This window comes from Octodon degus, unplaced genomic scaffold, assembly GCF_000260255.1.
Source record: "Octodon degus isolate 3935 unplaced genomic scaffold, OctDeg1.0 scaffold00159, whole genome shotgun sequence".
In the NCBI taxonomy this organism is placed as follows: Eukaryota; Metazoa; Chordata; class Mammalia; order Rodentia; family Octodontidae; genus Octodon; species Octodon degus.
Genome location: NW_004524735.1, coordinates 3,291,717 through 3,310,265, shown reverse-complemented (window position 1 = coordinate 3,310,265; position 18,549 = coordinate 3,291,717). Strand labels below are relative to the sequence as shown.

At 43.5% G+C, this 18,549-nt stretch overlaps 1 protein-coding gene across 1 annotated transcript in view; it reads left to right on the top strand.

Moving 5' to 3' along the window:
• Nucleotides 1-607: 607 nt before the first annotated feature.
• Nucleotides 608-18,549, top strand: part of Slc17a6 (solute carrier family 17 member 6) — a 38,662-nt gene continuing 20,720 nt past the window's right edge. The window contains exons 1-3 of the mRNA XM_004642685.2: nucleotides 608-847; nucleotides 3,439-3,694; nucleotides 5,030-5,148. Coding sequence (XP_004642742.1) covers nucleotides 762-847; nucleotides 3,439-3,694; nucleotides 5,030-5,148 — 461 coding nt within the window. The 5' untranslated portion in view covers nucleotides 608-761. The remainder of the gene's footprint in view (nucleotides 848-3,438; nucleotides 3,695-5,029; nucleotides 5,149-18,549) is intronic.

Here is an 18,549-nt window from a genome sequence, read left to right as displayed (position 1 = left end):
AACTCGCTCTGTCCGTGGTGCTGAACGTGCTGCCATGACCCGCCCAGACGGGCATGGCCAGCCATTCTGAAAATTGTCTCCCTGATGTTACCCAAATCAGACCTGTGTATCTGTTATTTACTCACGTCTTCACAGAGCAGCAGCGCTTCTCCATCTTAAGTCGACTCTACCGCAGAGCACAGTTACGCCGGCGCGAGGGGAGGCGACCACGGGAAGGGAGGCACAACTAACAGCGGCAGGGCTCACCTGAGACCTCAGTTGCTCCCTTGAGTTTTGAAAGTGCTTCAGCTCTTTGCGGCAAAGGCACCATTTTGAGATTGACCTTACGCAAGCATTCTGTGATATTACTGCCCCCTCCGTTAAAGCCAGCAGATTTGATTGCAGTGAGTCCTGGAAATCGGGAATTAACATCTTTTTCAGTGAACTGGCTACCAGGACAAGGACTCGTCTGCACTCGCCCAAATACCATGTCACTGTGTTCGCCCTTTGCCACCAGATCCTCCCCTTCCAATGAGACTTTCTGATTGTGTCTACCAACTCTCCTATTAGGAAACCCGTGGGCTGCGTGCAGCTATTCTGTTGTATTCTCCTTCTCACGCTCCCGCCCTCTCTCACTCGCGCTCTCGTTGGAGGCACACCAGTACCAGTCCTCTGAGAAGAAAAAGCCCACAGCTACGCTAAGCTGTAGGGAAAATATGCACAGCCCTCGCTTTTCTTAGCAATCGCTACTTAAATCTGGCAAGACATCAGTCTTCTCGAGGATGGAGGCAGTGAAACAAAGGATTTTGGCCCCAGGAAAAGAGGGGCTAAAGAATTTTGCTGGAAAATCTCTCGGCCAGATCTACAGGTAAGAGAAAGCAACCCCGGTGTACCTGGAGCACACCCTGGAAACAATCTGCGGGAATATTTCCATAAACCTTGGCTGCTTAGAGAGACTGTAATATGATCAGGAAGTCTTTTTGTTGCTCATTGCTGCAGCCAAGCTGCTCAGGGAAACCTGCTTATTAATGCAGGAATGTTGCACTAAATGAACCTGTGTGTGTGTGTGTGTGTGTGTGTGTGTGTGCATGTGTGTGTGTTTATTTAGTACCTGCAAATTCTCATTCTCTCTTACCCAAGACTTATCCTCTTTGCAATTAAGAAACGACTGGTACCTGCTTTAAAAAAAAAAAAACAAAACTGTCTTTTGGTGCTTTGAATAACTCAAATGAATTCCTTTGATGCAGAACAATGAATAAGAAAATATAACCCTCTAAAATTAATCAGATATTCCAAATGATAGAAAGAAATTTAGATCTCAGCCTCAAAACCATAGTAGAGAACCCCTCAGGGGATCTCTTTCTGTGCTGAATGAAATAAATATATATCAATAATTGATACCTGAAGTAGTTCGTTTCTCTGAATCTGAAGCAATGTATGTGTATTTTAACTTATCAGCTTTCTTATAGCCACCTAGTTCTTGCATATGAAATGTCATTGTGCTTGTAAGAACAACCATAATGACAGAAAGCAAAATGACTTTGAAAGTCCTAGAAAATATATAATTATTTTTAATCTCCTTTGTCATTATTGCATCCATTATGCTATAAACTGAAACCTATTCAGTCCTTCCAGGTATGTGATATGTATATATATTTTGTTAAGCAGAATCAGCCAGAAAGGACAGACACAAAGGACAAACGATTCCATGAGGAAAGTGATTTTCACATTTGGGAAATTGAAGCCTTTGTAAATTGTAAGGGGCATAAAGAAAGTCATCAGTGTGCCCTCTCGTTTCTCAGTTTCTTCAAGTCTGGAGGGCTTCTGGTAGGGTAGGTTCCTTCCAGCACCTATGCGGCAGTGGATACCGCAAGGGCCCTGCAGTCCCTCAACCGCCCTGGATAGGGCTGCTCTTTCCCAGCCCAGCTTCTGTCAGGGATCAGGTGGGGACTTCAGGTGCAGAGTTCAACTTACATAGGCTCCTAAAGCCCTTGTAAAAATATTGCCTTAGCTGTTTTTCTCTTGAAAAACAAAACAAAACAAAACAAAACCTGACACTGTTTCCTAACACTGGGGGCTGACTTCAGCACTAGCATTAACCTCTCCTCCATTACCTTTATGACCCGTTCTGTAGGTGACATTTCTAGATTCTGGAAATGTGACATTGTTTTTCTGTTCTGAAGCGTCTTGGCGGCAACGTCCCAAGCCATTCATTCTTGGAATTGATTCGAAATATTCCTTTACTTCACTTGTGTTTGTGAGTGAAAGAAAGCAGCATGATTTAAAAGGACATAGATCAAAACTAGCTAAGGGGAGGATTTGGAAAATATTTTCAAATTGTAAATGGAGACATGCTTTGTGCAAATGTGGAGAGTATGAATCTGAAGGGGCTACAAAGCTGTTGTTTTTCTCATTCCTCCTTTGTAAAACTAGAAATTTCACAGGTTAGGAACTAGAACAACAATACCGTTAATAAGATAATTCCATCACTCCTCTCTACCTGTCCCTTTCCCCCTTCCCCCAAGGACGAAAGCCCGAAAGGAATTGACTCAGATGGGCGAAAATTTATGCACTACTATGCCAAAAAAATGATTTTTAAGTGAGATCTCCCGCCTTGGTGTGGAAATCTCACAAAAGTTGATATGGGGGAGTCATAACTGGGAGTCGCATTTCACATCTTTGGAAATGGACCTAGTGATTTTTTTGATGTTTGTAACCGAGATAGTAATGACGCAAGATTATGAATAATTAATTATTCATGTTGGAGCTGTAGGAAGCTGAGGTGTCGGCCATATGCTGCGGAGGCCTTTGTTACCAACTCCCAAGAAAAAGAAAAAGGGAAATGTGTAACCAAGGAGGGCGCGGGCACCCTTGGCTACAGCAAAAGGAAGGAGAATGCTCCATGTCCTCAGCCTTCTGGGTCTTTGCCCGGGAGAAGCATGCTAGGAGAGGCCGCGCCCCGGGGCTAGGGCTGGCCTCCCAGGAGAGGAGCGGCCACCACATCTCTAGCACGTGTGACTGAGGCAGGGACGTCCCCGGCTGGGTCTCGTTGGGTCAGAACCGCGGTGGTCCGGAGTAAAGCCGGGAAACACACAGATGGCCCGGTCGCGCTGCTGTGCGCCCCTTCCCCACAGAGCACAGACCTGGCCCGCGATCAGCTCCAAGCCCCTGAAGCTGGGTGCCAGGTTATGAGGGGCTGGACCTTGCGCCCGGCATTTGACGTCTCACACCTGGAGGTGTCCAGTCGCAGCGCGGGGTGGTGGCGGGACGCTGAGAAGGAGCCTCTGAAGCTCCCAGGCTCGGTGTCACCCCACCACCCTGACCCCTAGAGAGGGACAAGGTCAGGATATGCTAGTCAGCCCCGACGACGCCCGCTCGGGACAATGAGGGACCATGAGGCGGGACTTCGCCCCAGGGATCTAACGCGGGGCCTCCTTGCTTCCCCCCCTCTGCCCACAGGGTGCTGGAGAAGAAGCAGGACACCGCGGGGGAGACCATCGAGCTGACAGAAGACGGGAAGCCCCTGGAGGTGCCCGAGAGGAAGGCGCCGCTGTGCGACTGCACGTGCTTCGGGCTGCCGCGCCGCTACATCATCGCCGTCATGAGCGGCCTGGGCTTCTGCATCTCCTTCGGCATCCGCTGCAATCTGGGTGTGGCCATCGTGGACATGGTCAACAACAGCACTATCCACCGCGGCGGCAAGGTCATCAAGGAGGTGGGCGGCGGCCGGCCCAACGCGGGAGGCCTCTCCTTACTTTCGGAACCCAAGCCCCTCATCCACCCGCTCCTATGCGACCAAAACAGAAAACAGAACCTGGTTCGCTAGGATCTCGGCGAGAGCTACTTAATATACGTTGGGGACGGGCCGTGTCCATTCAGTTCAAACTGACACCATTTTCATTTTCCTTTGTTTTTATGGAGAAATGGAGTAGGATTTTCGTTATTATGGCCCCCATTGCCACCAGATCCCAACCCAAACATTTTTAATAATCAAAATCAAACCAAACAGAGAACAAATCAATTAGCTGCATGTCGAGAGGCCCCGGGGACATTAACCTTGAGGGCTGGGACCATCGTGGGTTCCGGGGCTGTCAGTCGGTAATCTTTACTGGGTGTATGTTGTACAGCGACACCTATAGAGGGGAGGTCACTTCAAGGACGCCGAAATCCACCAAAGTTCCTTTTGTTTAGGACCCTGGGTGGCCAGGTTGTAAACTAAGCTCAGGAGAAACACTCTGGGTGTGGGGAGCTTGCGTGTCATCCACTGAGCTCTGAGGAATCCAAGACACCCCGCAAAATGCGTTTGGTTTCAACATTTTATTCACGAGGAGCACGAGGGTAGGTACTCAGCTCCCAGGACAAGCAGTCTGAAATTTTCGGTGCAGATACTGTGCCCATCTTGGGCGTCGCACTTTGTGGCCCACAGCCCTGGAGCAACATGTCTTAACCTGAGGCTCTTCTCCCCCACCCACTCCTTCGCAACCAATGGTCCTCTCTCCACAGACTAGCCCAAATTCAAGGGCCAAACTCCAAAAGTCTCCAGACCCATCCAAATTTGAGGAAATACGCCTTCTCCTAGCCCGTCCCAGCTTTGCGCCTTCCTTCTCCATGATTTCCCTGGGTGGGTCAAGCGGATTGCAATCCACCCTGGAAGGCACTGCACCGCTGCCTTCTCACTAGTCGCCGTTGGTCAGTCCTTCGCTGGCTGAAATTCCCATTCTGGAGGCGCTGGCTAAGTCTATTCTGGGGTGGGCCAGATTTCCAAGACGGGACTCCTGAAGATTTTTCTTTCATTAATGGAATCAGGCCTCCCCATGCGGAGGTGGCCACCAAGTCTGGGCGGCAGGCCTCGCTGTCAGTCACAACATGAGCGCCCCTTATTTCAGTTACAAGAGGCAATTTTGTTAGGAAACGAAAAGCCAGGCTCCTGCCCCCGGAAACGCAGCCCTGCGTGGGGAGGGCCCGTTGGCCTGGAAGCCCCTGGAAGCGATTCTTCAGCACTGACTCTGCTCTTCCCCTTTTTCTCTTTTCCTTCCCTGCACCCCTGTAGAAAGCGAAATTCAACTGGGACCCGGAAACGGTGGGGATGATCCACGGTTCCTTCTTTTGGGGCTACATCATCACACAGATTCCGGGCGGATACATCGCATCGCGCCTGGCAGCTAACAGGTAAAGCACGGGACAGGGCCGGACCTTGACGCTCAGGATTTGCGCCCAGGAGCGCAGCGCCCAGGGGTTTGGGGGAGGCCTTGGACCTTTTCTGGTCCCTTGATACACCCCGTAGGGGCTGGGCTGCGGGCATAGCCGTCGAGAGCCGGAGCAGTGACGTTCGCCCAGGTGGGAGCGCGCGGTCGCGTCCTCTCTGGGGTCTGAATCCCTCATTCCGCGCAGTGGTTGAAGCATCTTGTGATGGGGCGCGAGTTGCGATCAGCCGGACGCGAGCAGGGGCCGTTGCGCAGGGGCATGGGGGGTCGGCGTGCGCTCCCCGCGCGTCCTGGGGCACAGGGCTCCCCTCGGCGCTGAGCCGCGTAGGGAGCATTGCACGCCGGGTCTCCCCAGATGGTGCCTCGGAGCGGAAGGATTTGCTTCTATGGAGACGGGAGGGATTTCCACTCCTCGGACGCGGCTCCACCTGTTAATGAGCGCCGCTGCTCAGGGGCGGGGTGAGCTGAGGCGCCCAGCTGCGTCCGAGGGCTCTGGAGCCCGAGCCGCGCGCGAGTCCCTGCGCCAGCCCAGGGCCACGCGCAGAGACACAGGCCGGACGGGGGGACGATGTCCAGGAGCGAGCCCGGCACCTACGGTTGAGGGGCGTCCGCTTTTGTTTCTTTGTGAGCATTTTGATGAAAACAAATCACCATAAATGCTCTTTAGTCTGAACTGGCACTAGGAAACAGGCCCCCGCCCCGCCCTTCCAGCTCTGCCGATTAGAGACCTTAAATAAAGACCTCAGGTCTGTCTTTCTCAGAGCCTGCACCTGCGTCGAGGCCCATCCTCCACTACCCCAGATCACCTTGAAAGGATAAAGACCTGAGCCGCCCCGCCCTGGTCACGCGGGCCCCTTCCTTTGTACCCCGCCCCTCCCTCCCACTGTTCCCCAAGTCCCCAGGCCCTCGCCCCAGGCTTTTGTCTCCCTCAGTCCCTTACCCGCTTCCCTCCCAGGATACTAGTCTCTAGGGCCTGAGAAAGAACTGGGAGATTTATTTTAGGCTTTCAGAGGCTCCAGTGGGGCTTTCTGGACAGTTCCGCGAGATGCGACAGGAGCGTGCCGTGGATTCACTTGGAATCCTGCCTGTTGATGTGTCTGCCGCCTAACAGTAGGGGTGGCTAACATTCAGATAAAGCGGGGCCAAATGCGCTTTTTTAAATGAATCGATAACAGATGAAAGTGATTAGCGATGAAGATCAAAGTTGCATGGATGTGCTAAATTGAAGAAAATATTGATATTAGGCAGAATCATTTAAAGACAATCTTCATTCCACTTCGTATTACTGACTGAACATGTTATAGTTTGGTTATCAAATCTGTGATGTGTCATTTCTTCAATCTTCCTTAAATTTTTGGTTGGTTGGTTGGTTGATTGATTGATTGATTGATTGATTGATTTGGAGGAACCGGGGATTGAACTCAGGCCCTTGCGCTTGTCAGGGAAGAGCTAATTACACTGAGCCATCTCCCCGGCCCCAAAATTTTGTTTTAAAACAAAACAGATGCCTGTATTTCCTGAGATGAAGGGAGGGAGGAGGGAGAGAGAAGGGAAGGAGACAGAGAGAGACGGAGGGAAGAGAGAGAGAGAGAGAGAGAGAGAGAGAGAGAGAGAGAGAGAGAGAGAGAGAGATCTTTAGGAGACAAAGTCCAATCAATACATAATTTAGTAAAAATAATAATAAAAAAAGAGATACAAGCAACTCGGTTTGCTTGGCAGTGCAGTTAAGAGTTATTTCAGAGGCAAAATATTCAGCTTGCCAAATGCTACAATGCTAAAATTGTCCTGCTGGGAAAGCATAAGTGGGATGTGTGGGGTTTCCCTGTCCGCAGCCCTGGGCTGTCGGGAAGCGGGTCTGCCAGTTTTCTAGCAGCAGCGCACACTCCGTACTGTCACTGGTTTCTCCTGTAGCCATGAAAAGGTTAAGGTGCTGCTTTGCTTTAACTGCTTTAAAGGAAAAAGTTTTGAACGTTATAATTCTTATAGGATTCAAGTTCATTGTAACTTTAAATGCATATTCAAGAGAGAAATTGAATATTTTCACATAGGTCACACTGTGTCCTGTAACAATGAGAAAATTAAATTTGTTGTAAAATACCATAAAAATATAGGCTATTCTATGCATATTTGTGCAGTGGTTTGGAGGTATTTGTTTCATTTAAAAATAAAACATTGCAAATACAGTTAAAACCTGCGAAAATAAGCTTTAAAGACATTTGACATTTTCTTCTCTAGTTATAAAAGTGTTACAAAATTATATCAAGAAAGGATAATAAAAGCACAAATAATTTAACCATGCGGATACATCTACTATTACATATATTGGTAGGTGACCACCTAATCCTACAAATGCCACATAGAATTTTATTTTAGAAAGTTTTTCATAAGTAAAAATATCACAGTTATAGCTTAGGGGCACAGCACCTTACTGGCAAACACAAGGCCCTGAGTTCAATTCCCAATTACAATAAATAAAAATAAATAAGACAGATTTGCAAAATTGGCTTGAGAATGCATATTTATTATGATTTTTATTTCAAAATGCTAACAACAGCACAGCAAAACCAGTCTCCTGCCTACTGCTTGTCCATTTATGTAAGCTTCTCCATGCAGGTCATGGAGTCAGAGGATGGAAGTGCTCTTGGGTGGAAGGCTGGGGCAGCTGCTCTTTCCTCTAGGTGTGAAAGCACCTCATGCTGGCAAATGTTTGCTCTCACTGTTCTGGGCGGAACTGGAGTAAGGGAAGCATGGTGTGTGGCACCAGCTCCCTGGGGAGCAAGGCACCTGGTTACACCACCTGGCAAATTTCTCAATGAAAACTAAGCACAATAATTTGGCTTCCCCATTTTATTGGTTAAGCAAAGCAGACACATTTCTGGTCAAAATACAACCTTTTGGTCTTGTATTGATCCTATTCTAAGATTTTTGGCCTTTGAGCTCATTGGGAGGAAGCACTGAAGGTCAGGAGGGAAAGACATTCAGTGTCCCAGGAGGGCTCCTACATCATTTTTTCCATTGTGTTTCCTTAACGAACTACATCACAGTATGAGCAGAACAGTTCCATTCTCTTTGGAGGCCTCTGTGGAAAATCAAAGGAAGATTCCCTTAAGAACTATAAGGTTTGAAGATGAGAACACAGTATCATGATGAAAACATGATAGAGCAAACATTTTCTTTCAATAATAAAGAAAATGAGACCAATAGTAATTTAGATATTCACAAATGCACAATTTCTTTCTTTCTTTTTTTGCAAAATTTATAAGGACTGCTTTTACCCTGCATTGCTGTAAGGAATGTGGACAAGTATTTAATTAGACAAAATAAAATATAAAATAACACTTTTTTGGGGAAAAGAGATGAACAAAAACAGCCAGTTAAGTTTGTTCAGCATTATCTTTTTAATGCACAACCGTGTCCACAAAACTTATTCTTGCCTTTGTCTATGTAATAATGTGGTTCATTCCTGTTTTAAAATTTTCCCTACCTGCTCCTGTATTCTTGATTTTTGCATGCAGCTTATTTTTTTTTATTACATAGCTTGCACTTGTTCTATCAATAGTCTACTCATTTATACCCCTGCTAATGTGCCCCTTGCTTCAGTAAGTGTCAGCTACATGAGAGCAGAAAGTTTTGTCTGTATTTCCCATGGCTGCATTAATAAAATCTTGAATGAAGATCACCTGGTCTAGCATAGATGTTTATTGAAAAAATAAAATAATCATCACATCAAGGTATTTTGGATCAAAGCTCTACAGCAATGATATGTAGAGTCTTACAAAATACTGTGTATGTTTGGACATCTGAATGTGTTGCTCAGTTATAAGTGTTCAACAACTTTGAGCCTTAGTTTGTATTTCTGTAGGAGACTAAACAAAGTATCGATCCTGTAGCCATCATCATAGCTAAATAAGGAAGTACTGTATCTGTAAACTTTGGGGGCGCTTGATACTAGGTAATTTTTGGATGCTATCATTTCTGACTAACACAACCTTACTTTAAGAGAAGAGTTAGAAGCTCTGTGTCCATTGAGCTTATTTGTATTTATATCTGCGTTAAGTATTATAGTACAAATGAATTCTTTCTGTGGTGACAATGCTTAGTGTCCTGTTATATTGCTTTTAAAAATTATTCTCCATTATGTGTTATTTAGAATTGAAATTACTGTTCGCTGAAACTTCCATGAGTCTTATTCCAAAGATTTAAAGAGCTATGCAAAACATATCTTCAAACAAGAATTTAGAAATTGGTAATAATGTAGTGAACACAATCTTCAAATTCATGCCAGGCATGAATATGTTTATGGAAATCCTTTCAATCTGAAAGTGAGACTTCTCTGTGGAAAGCTTCAGTTTAGTCTACCTACTTGTACGTTTTATTTATGAAGTTTTAATTTATATTGCAATATTTTGTCTGGTAGGTTTTTTTCTACAGTTCTAAACAAAGCTTGCTAAGGAAAAACAGTTCTTTATTTAAATAAGAAACTTAAGGTGTCACATCAGCCCTAGGACACGGGGCCGATGGTCAGGAACCTGTGCCAAAGCTGGGCAGGGGTGATCAAAACCAGTTCTTCCCTTTCCAAACTAGGAAGTGAGGGAGGGGACCAGGGAAGGGGTGACTCACCTCAGGGCATAGAGAGACCACACTAGAACTCGCATGTCTTGTGAAGCATGGCTGTAAACTACCCCTAAGCTGAAATTCTGAAATTTACCATCTCTGCCTAATCCTGTGTGCTTCATTGAAAAGTTTGCTTTCAGCTGCAGACTGAGCCATCTGTTCTCTGAATGAAAAACCACAATCTATCATGCCCCAAATCCAAGGGAGAAGACAGGAATTAGAGCTTGAAGCCTTTAGCAAGCCCAAGGGATCTCTATAGCTTTTTTTTTTTTTTTTGGTCAGGCAAAACATTCTGTGTGTGTGTGTGTGTGTGTGTGTGTGTGTGTGTGTGTGTGTGTGTGTGTGTTCGTGCACGCACACGCGTGCACTGGCACAGCATGGGCGTTTCTGTTCTTTCTTGTAAAAGGCTAACTCTGCACTATACAGTGGCTTAGACAGATAGTGTGATATTCTGCAGGAGAAAATACGGATTAATCACTTTATTATTGTGTTAGCTTTTTTTGTTAGTTTGAGCTCCTAGTTTCTAGCTCAGAAATTTGAACACAACTGAGAGTATTTTAGACCTTTCTCTGAAAAATCGAAAGGATTTTTCCTTGGCGTTTTTTTTTCCCTTGGCGTTTTGACTAATGAAACACAATTTGTATCTCTGATATAGAAGAGATTAGTGCATGTTTCAAAATTAACAAATAAAAAGACATGATCCTAAAACTCTTTATTAATGTGGATTTAATTTCTAAAAATAAATTTTTATATAATCTAAATAATATGCTTTCCCTGATAATGCAAGAAGCTCTTGTTAGATTGTTTTCAGACAGGGAAGAAGAATGACATAGTAAACACACCATCTTCACATTTCAATCCTGAAATGGAGAGCTCTTAGTGTTTCTGTCCTCTTTTTCCTTTTCAGAAATCAAACAATAAAGATGTCCTTCAATTATTTTTCAGCATTATAGTTGGCAATTAATTTATAAGCTCCATTACCAAACACACAGTATCTGTCTGTCATTTGTCATCTACCATTTTTCTTTTCTCCACCGACCCATCTGTGGCAATGTCTATTTCAAGGGAAGGTTTCTTAACATTTTTACATTTACACATTCTTCTTGTGTAAGAAAATAATTCAGACTCTGAGCGTAGCCTGCTACAAGCGACCACCCACCCACTGTGGAGGAAATGAAGTGGTTCATATGCACCCAGACTTTGAGGGCTTCAGACACTCTTTGTCTCACTCACCTACCTGCCCATCACACGTGTCACCGCCTTCCCTTTGTGCATCCTACAGGTTAGCTATCCAGGTTAATGTGCTTTCTCCCACTGGCTTTCTCTTTCCTCACCAAAGAAAATAACTCACCCTACAAGATGCAAAGATGGAACCCTTTTTGCTGACACAAGCTGGTCCCTCCCTCCATTCTCCAGTTTCTTCTTCCCCTCCTTTGCTCTGGCTTCTTCTGCTGCAACATCCTGCTACCGCAGTGCAGAGGCAGCCTCGGGGGGAAGGACATAATTTTTCAGAAGAGAATCAGGTGGGCAGCTGGTTGAGCTTTTCTCCAGTTGCCGTATGCCACCACTGGGGCTGTCTAATTTCTCTGTCATGAGTGATGAAGTCATTTTTACAACTTAATGATGTATCAAGGGACCCAGAGGGCTGGCTTGTGCCTGTGTACTCCTTTTTTAATATGAGAATGGGGGCATCAGATGTGACAAAGGGAGGCACCGGGCCCTGATTTGATTAGATTAAATGGATTAAACAGACTGAATCAGTCCACTCCTGCAGACCCTCCAGGAGAGGATTAGTCCCACACCTGGGGTGAGCAGTGCTAGTCTCCTGCTAAGTGACAAGCCACTGCCCAAATGGAAATTGATTGATTGACTTGGGAAAAATGGATGTCATCTGGAGGAGTGCCAGGTCACCAGTGCTTCTGTCCTCTCTTAGGTATAAATTCTTGTGGGGTGATCGTGGTCCTCCAAGCTGTGTACGGCTGTGTATCGTAGAGAGGACTATAACCGGAGCTTCACAGCTAATGCCTTATAGGCCTGGGTGGATACTGATCAGCAGGCAGCAGGTTATCAGCAGTTTCTTTTGCCTTTTGTGACATGTTCATCCTCTTTGGTGATAGTCTTTCACCACACATACCAGCTCTCCTAAAAGGGCTGCATATAGTCGATCATTTCATGCATTAAGAGAAAGGAGAGGGGTGTGTGTGTGTGTGTGTGTGTGTGTGTGTGTGATTAACAAATACAGGGGAAACAAGTCAGACCGTAACCTGAGAACAGCAGCGAATGGCCCTCGGCTTGTTGCACAGAGATTACAAAACTGTCCTTGGGACAATTAAGAGCACCAGTGAGGTTTGTAATACTTTTCTTAGGGAAAGGCAAGTAAAGATTTTACACATTAATTTGTATATTTTATTCCATGTTCCCTCCCACCGAGGAGCTGATGGCCCATCTCTGACATATTGATGACGTAAGTGGATTTCTGGCTAGCACATTAGAAGTGTTTGCAAGCGCTCTGCACAGTAGTGTATCTGTGTGGCTGAGAGTGAGCGAGTCTTCGTCAGCAGCAGTGCAGCGTATTTGGTTAGTGAGAGTGATTGCCTCACTAACTCATCGCTGCAACGCTGTCCCGCTAGGATTTCTCATTGGTGATTTATTGACACATATGACAGTGACATGGGTACACTGCTTGAGAGTATAGAAAAGTTCACAATTAAAAATGAAAATATCTAAATATTGGAATATTAACTATTTATTTGGGGAAATGTACTTATTTTTAAAAAAGATTTCATATTTCTCTTCCTGGCCATTAATCACCCTGATGTAGAGAACTTCGTAAGAAGATCTCGAGTTTCTTAAAGGTCTTCATTGAACCGAATTTTAAAGCAAAATGAAAGAGCTACAAGAACCAGAACATAAAATCCAATTCAAAGATTGTTTTTACAATCATAATTCGTTGTTTTGAAGAATTTCCTTTTTTATGCCCAATTCATTAATACACTCTCTACTCAACTGCATTATCACCTCCTATGTTGTGACACAAAAGAATGTCTTCCTTAGCCCTAGTGGGATCAGGCAGTAGGATGACTGACTGTTTATATAGTGTATTAGTAAAGAGAATTGTCTTTTTCCACAGTTAAAAAATAAAAATGTGGGGAAAGAAAAAAATGCCACCTCAGCTGATTTGCACCATAGAAGTTATTCTCTATATCAAGTGGAAAGGAGTGTCTATAAAGAGGAGCTTGGAGTAGGCCGTGGATTATTCAGCAATACATTTTCTAGGTCTTTCTCAAGAGTAGAGATTTGTACTTGAGGATAGGAAAAGAGAAGATACAGATTATAACTTATTCTACTAATCGCTGGAGTTTCTCATTTTGGGCAACATCTAGAATTAGAATTGAGTAGAATAAGTGTGGGTATCACCTAACATTTTGTGTACAGATTTTGCTTCATCACAGTGGCCTTATGAAGCAACATCCTGGTACATTATATTCTTCTGACAGAATTGAAAGAATTATCAGTTATTTCCCCGGTAGCACTAGATAGTAGAAGGTGTAGTGGGAGATGAAACCCAGGATATCTGACTTTAAGTTATATTCTTCTTTACTTGACACATTTCTCCTAATAAATAACTTGATGTGTTATTTAAAACTGATTTGTAGTCCCCTGTACACTCTATTACTTAATTCTGAGAGAGGACAGGTCAGAGAAAAGAGCATGATGGTGGGATATGTTGAGCTCTGATTTTAGCGAAGTCTTGACTAAAGGACAATCTTGAAACGTCTTCAGAGGTAGACTTTATTTTCAGAGCACTAATCGTGTGAAACCAAATTATATGTGTCCAAGTTAAGACCTTATTCAGGATATGAGAGCACATATGTGTTCAAATGTTTCCTGGCATAATCTATCCCTCTCTGTTGAAGTGTTACACATGTTCAATATGTATTTTTATTTTCAGCATCAAACCAAACAAAAATGATGACTGTCAAGCAAGCATTATACCATGTACATAACCATTAAATAATATATAGTGATGTTCTCTAAGAGGACACTACCTCACCTCATGTTCTCTGGGACCAAGCATTTCAAGATGTTGGTATTAAAGGTGCAGAGGATGCAAAGATGAACAGGCAGTGTGATGACAGTTGGTTTCTGATGATTCCACCATCATCTGGAAGATTTAAAGATGAGCCAGACTGAGACATGCAGTTGAACTTAGCCAATATCTCAAGTAAGGATTTATCCACAAGGAGACTAAATTCTAATGTATGGTTGCCAACCACAGTAACTCAGAAGTAACTGAACCTCTTGAAATTGATAGACTACCAGAAAGCAGTTTATCCCCATTAAAATCTCAAGAATGAATGAGTGGCCAACTGATTGGAAAAGATACTGAGATAAAGAAGATTCCAAAAAGAAAGATTTGCAATCAATCATGAAAGTCTCCGGAAAGGAAGTTATTATTGCTGTTTATTTGGATTGGCATTTCCTAAGAGCATGCCCTGTACACAAAACACTCTGTTAGCAGAATGGGAGTCAGAGAAGGGCAGACTTTGGCTCCATACTCCAAGAGAAACAGTAGGAGGTGAGGAGGTCACAGGACGGCTTGGATTAAGCCTTGTGACAGTGACCTGCAGAGATTTTCAAGCATCTCACAGAGGAAACCATTTGGAAAAGATGTGAATGTGATGGGGAAGGAGGAAGGTAAATCTGGAAATGACCTTCTCACTCTAGTTATTTAATAACTATCAATCAGTTCTGTTTCTAGCCGTCAAGCTTACATTTATGTATCAGGCTCCAGGCTTTCGTTTAGCATGGTGGCAGTCTTAGGATTCATGATACGTTAATATTAACATTGCATGAGTTCTAACATCCCCTAAATGCTTCGGATGGGCCAAATGCCCTTTTATGTGCTTTCTGTGTAATATTCTCACTTTGGAGATTATGGACGGAGCACAGAAAGTTAAACCAATTGCTCGAGGTCACTCTAGTAATCAGTGACAGAAATGATCTTTGAACTCAGGCTTTCTAACTCTAAGATCAAATAACTGATTTTAATCAATACATAGTACTGTTCTTTTTGCAGATAAGGAAGCAGAAGCCTAAAACAGCTCAGTGGCTTGCTGCTTCCAGAGTTATTATGTGACAAAATGAGAGTCACACAAAAATGTCTGCGTCATATTTATGTCAGCCCTCCTCCCCAGCCACTACCAGCAGCTTTATCTATTTGCTCCTCTGGAACCCACCATCCTACTGGAAATGAATACCACGGTCACCTTCCTGGCTTCATAGATCTCGCTCCTATCCATTCCAGCCAGCTTTTATGCTTGCTTTGCTTTCAGGCCATAAAGATCACATCAGTCATCCTTGATAATCAACCCAAACAACATCCTTCACTCGAAGTTGTGAACTTGTGAACTGTTCTCTTTGCTTCTTTGTCCTATCCAAGTCTCTTCAAACTCACGGCCACTGTCACCCTTCCCCACCTTCTCCTCCCATTCACTGGAAGCTGCATGACACCCACTTTCAATACTGCCCTGGGTTCTGGCTCAGTCATGTGCTGCATAATGCTGTTTTAGGCAATGGAAGCCACCTATACCATTGTGGCTTCATAAGATTGTACTGCCTAGTGATTTAACCACCATAATTGGTGCAAATTGTACTTGATGGTGTTTGTACACTGATGATATCACTGAGTCGTGTCTTTCTTGGAAGGATTCCTCTTTCTTCTTGTTCCTCTTCCATGCCCCACCTAGAAGACTTCCTGGAAAAGCCTTGCTTCCCTTCTAACCCATCCGGAATGGATCTTCCCTCTTTTGATATTTTGTTTGTACCACTGTTGTGGCCTTTGGAATATATTGTTTCGTGGTTCCTTGTTGTCTTTCTTTCTTTCTTTCTTTCTTTCTTTCTTTCTTTCTTTCTTTCTTTCTTTCTTTCTTTCTTTCTTTTTCTTTCTCCTGGTACACTGAGGTAGATCTTTTCTGTCTTCTTATCTTGCAGCAGTAGGCAGATGAGAGCACAGAGTTGTATAGCATGGAGCTTGGTATTCCAATTTAAGCTCTACCACACGCATTTTGTTCCCAGCTAGTCTTTTTAATTTCAACTTTCAAATGCAAGAAAAGCCTAGCAGAGGAGGCTTATGAATTAGAGGAGTTAATACAGATGTAGAAAGCAAAGTGAGTGTTCTATAAATCTTATACCTTTCTCCTAGCTCAATACTCTGCCTCAAATATAGTATCACAGATGTGCAAAGTGTGAAGGTGTAAATAATGTTGAATGGGGAGAACGCTTTCATTTGGGCAGTGTGGCAAGAGAAAGTGGAAAAGCTTCCTTCATAGGGCAAGATTCCTGATAACTAGAATTTTAATTTCCTGGATATTAATTTAGATAGCAATTATATAAAATTGGGTAAGAGCAAGCAAAGCTTGAGGAATACTGTTTTTGACTCAGGATAAATTCAACGAGTTCTCAGAAGACAAGCCCTGTTAGCCTTGTCTGCTTGTTGGGACAATACCTGACACCCACATCTTAAGGGAAAGGAGATTTATTTTGATTCACAGCTACAGTCGGTGGTCAGTGGGCTCCACAGCCAAAACAGCATGGAAAGGCCTGCATTGAGGAGAGCTGCCCAAGCCACAGTGTCGAGGAAGCAGAGAGAGACAGGTGGACAAGGAAGGCAGATGCTGTGCTCTCTGCCTGTTCTTGTTCCCAGTAAAACCCATGTAAGCGGACCCTTCCTTCTGCAGTGATTCAGATGCGGGGATAGTGCCCGCATATTCCACTGATGAGCACAGGACATATCTGGGTTACAGGATAGTGACGTGTCACACACTAATAAAAAGGGACAGAGGGATTAAGGAACTTAAGACCACTTAGACAATGTCATGGATTCTATAATTAGAGCCATCATGGAGAGCAGTTGTGCAAGGTAAATAATGAAAGTGGTGTGCTGTCGTACTTATTGTAAGAATGGTAGTATGATTTCAGGTGAGGTTTTTTCTTTTAATGATCTTGCCACAGGACATAAATTACCAGATATAAATCTTAGTGACAAAACCCACTAGATTTGAAATAAGGTTGAATTGTTCTTGACATAGGTCTCCTTTATTTCAAATAGGTTAGCAGATCAAACAAGTGCCTTTATTTGTGTAAGGATTTGTTTCTTTTTGCAAAATAGGAATGTATTATCAGGACATAGGTCACTGGGCTGTGAAATGGTTGTGTTTATGGCATGTGGATTAATGTGGTGTCCATCAAGTCAAATAAAGACTGATTAAATTCAGCTCATTAAGTGACCATGGTGGGCATTCATAAAATTGTTCATAATTGATGCAGTGCTGCTGGGGACTGAGTTTTGGGCTCTGAGACTCTTGGAAATTTCTAGGGAACTTTTTGAGTGTCATATCTTGGAGATGGAAGGGAGCATGCTACTGGCATTTATCATATAAAGTACAGAGCTTCTGCTGAAGAAAGTAGCTATACCCATTAAAATACCCAGCCCACAAGGAAGAATTACTCAGCCCGTAATGTGAATAATACAAAGATGGATAGATTCTAAGCTAATGAATGAGCAAAATTCCATCTCTCACAGCCTTATCTAGTAGCAGCTCTATTGAAAAATGTTTCTAGAAGGCAAAAAGTGCTAACAGTTGTATTCATGGAAAATACAACTTATACAGCACATCTTTAAAAGAACTACAAAAAGACACAGATATTACATACATTTGGATTAAAAAAATCTCCTTAAATCTTAGTCTGCAGTATCATATTTTATTTAAGGTACACTTTTAAAGAATGTATTTAGTACAGGGTTTACAGGGTCTCACTATGCAGATTAGACTTGTAGTCTTCAGCCTCCCAAGAGCTAGGATTATAGGTGCGCACCACCATGCCCAGGTTCAATAGCCATATCAGAGTGCCCCGGAGCGGGGCCGGCATGGCAGGCCGGGGATCAAACCTCCGACCACTGTGTCTGCCTAAGCAGACACTTTAATCTGCTGAGCCATTTGGCCGGCCCTTTATCACCATATTTACTCAATTATTTCTTGCATTTTTTGTATTAATGATCTTGGATGTGTATCTCTGTCTATGCACCTACTCTTCTACTTCCAGAAGAATGGAGAGAAAGGGGAAAGGATAGGCAGAATAAAAGAAGAAATAAAATGGAGAGAGATACGTTAAGTATATTTATTTGTATTATGAAAACATTTTATGAGATCTAAGCATGAGTTTTTCCTAGGGGCATTTAAGATACAATTCTCTTTAGAAAATTTCTATGTGCATACAGCGTGTAGACAAGTTGCCAAGTGGTATAATAGGACTCAGAACTCCGTTTATGCATTCATTATTTTTTCAACAACTCTTCAGCGAGTTCCAGCTGCGCACTGCACTAAGTGCTGCGGCCATGATTTATGTGAAGAGCAGGATTTTGACCTTTAAAAGCTTACATTGTAGTCAGAAATTTGGCAAAGACATGAATATAATAATTCATTAAATATTTTCAGGCTGTAATTATTCTATGAAAAAAGTAAGTATAATCAGATTTATCATATACTTTTTATCATTTATGCATATAACTTTTAGTTACTTAAAGTATGCATTTATAATGGCTAGTTAGTTAAATCCAGAATGTATTTTATTATTTCAGAAAAAAACTACCTGGGGGCCTGGCCCTAGCTCAGGCCTTTAAGTGGCTGCTTCCACAAAGTTGTCAGCCTCAGGTTGCTGGAGTTCGAACCTCACAACTCTCCCGCTGGCC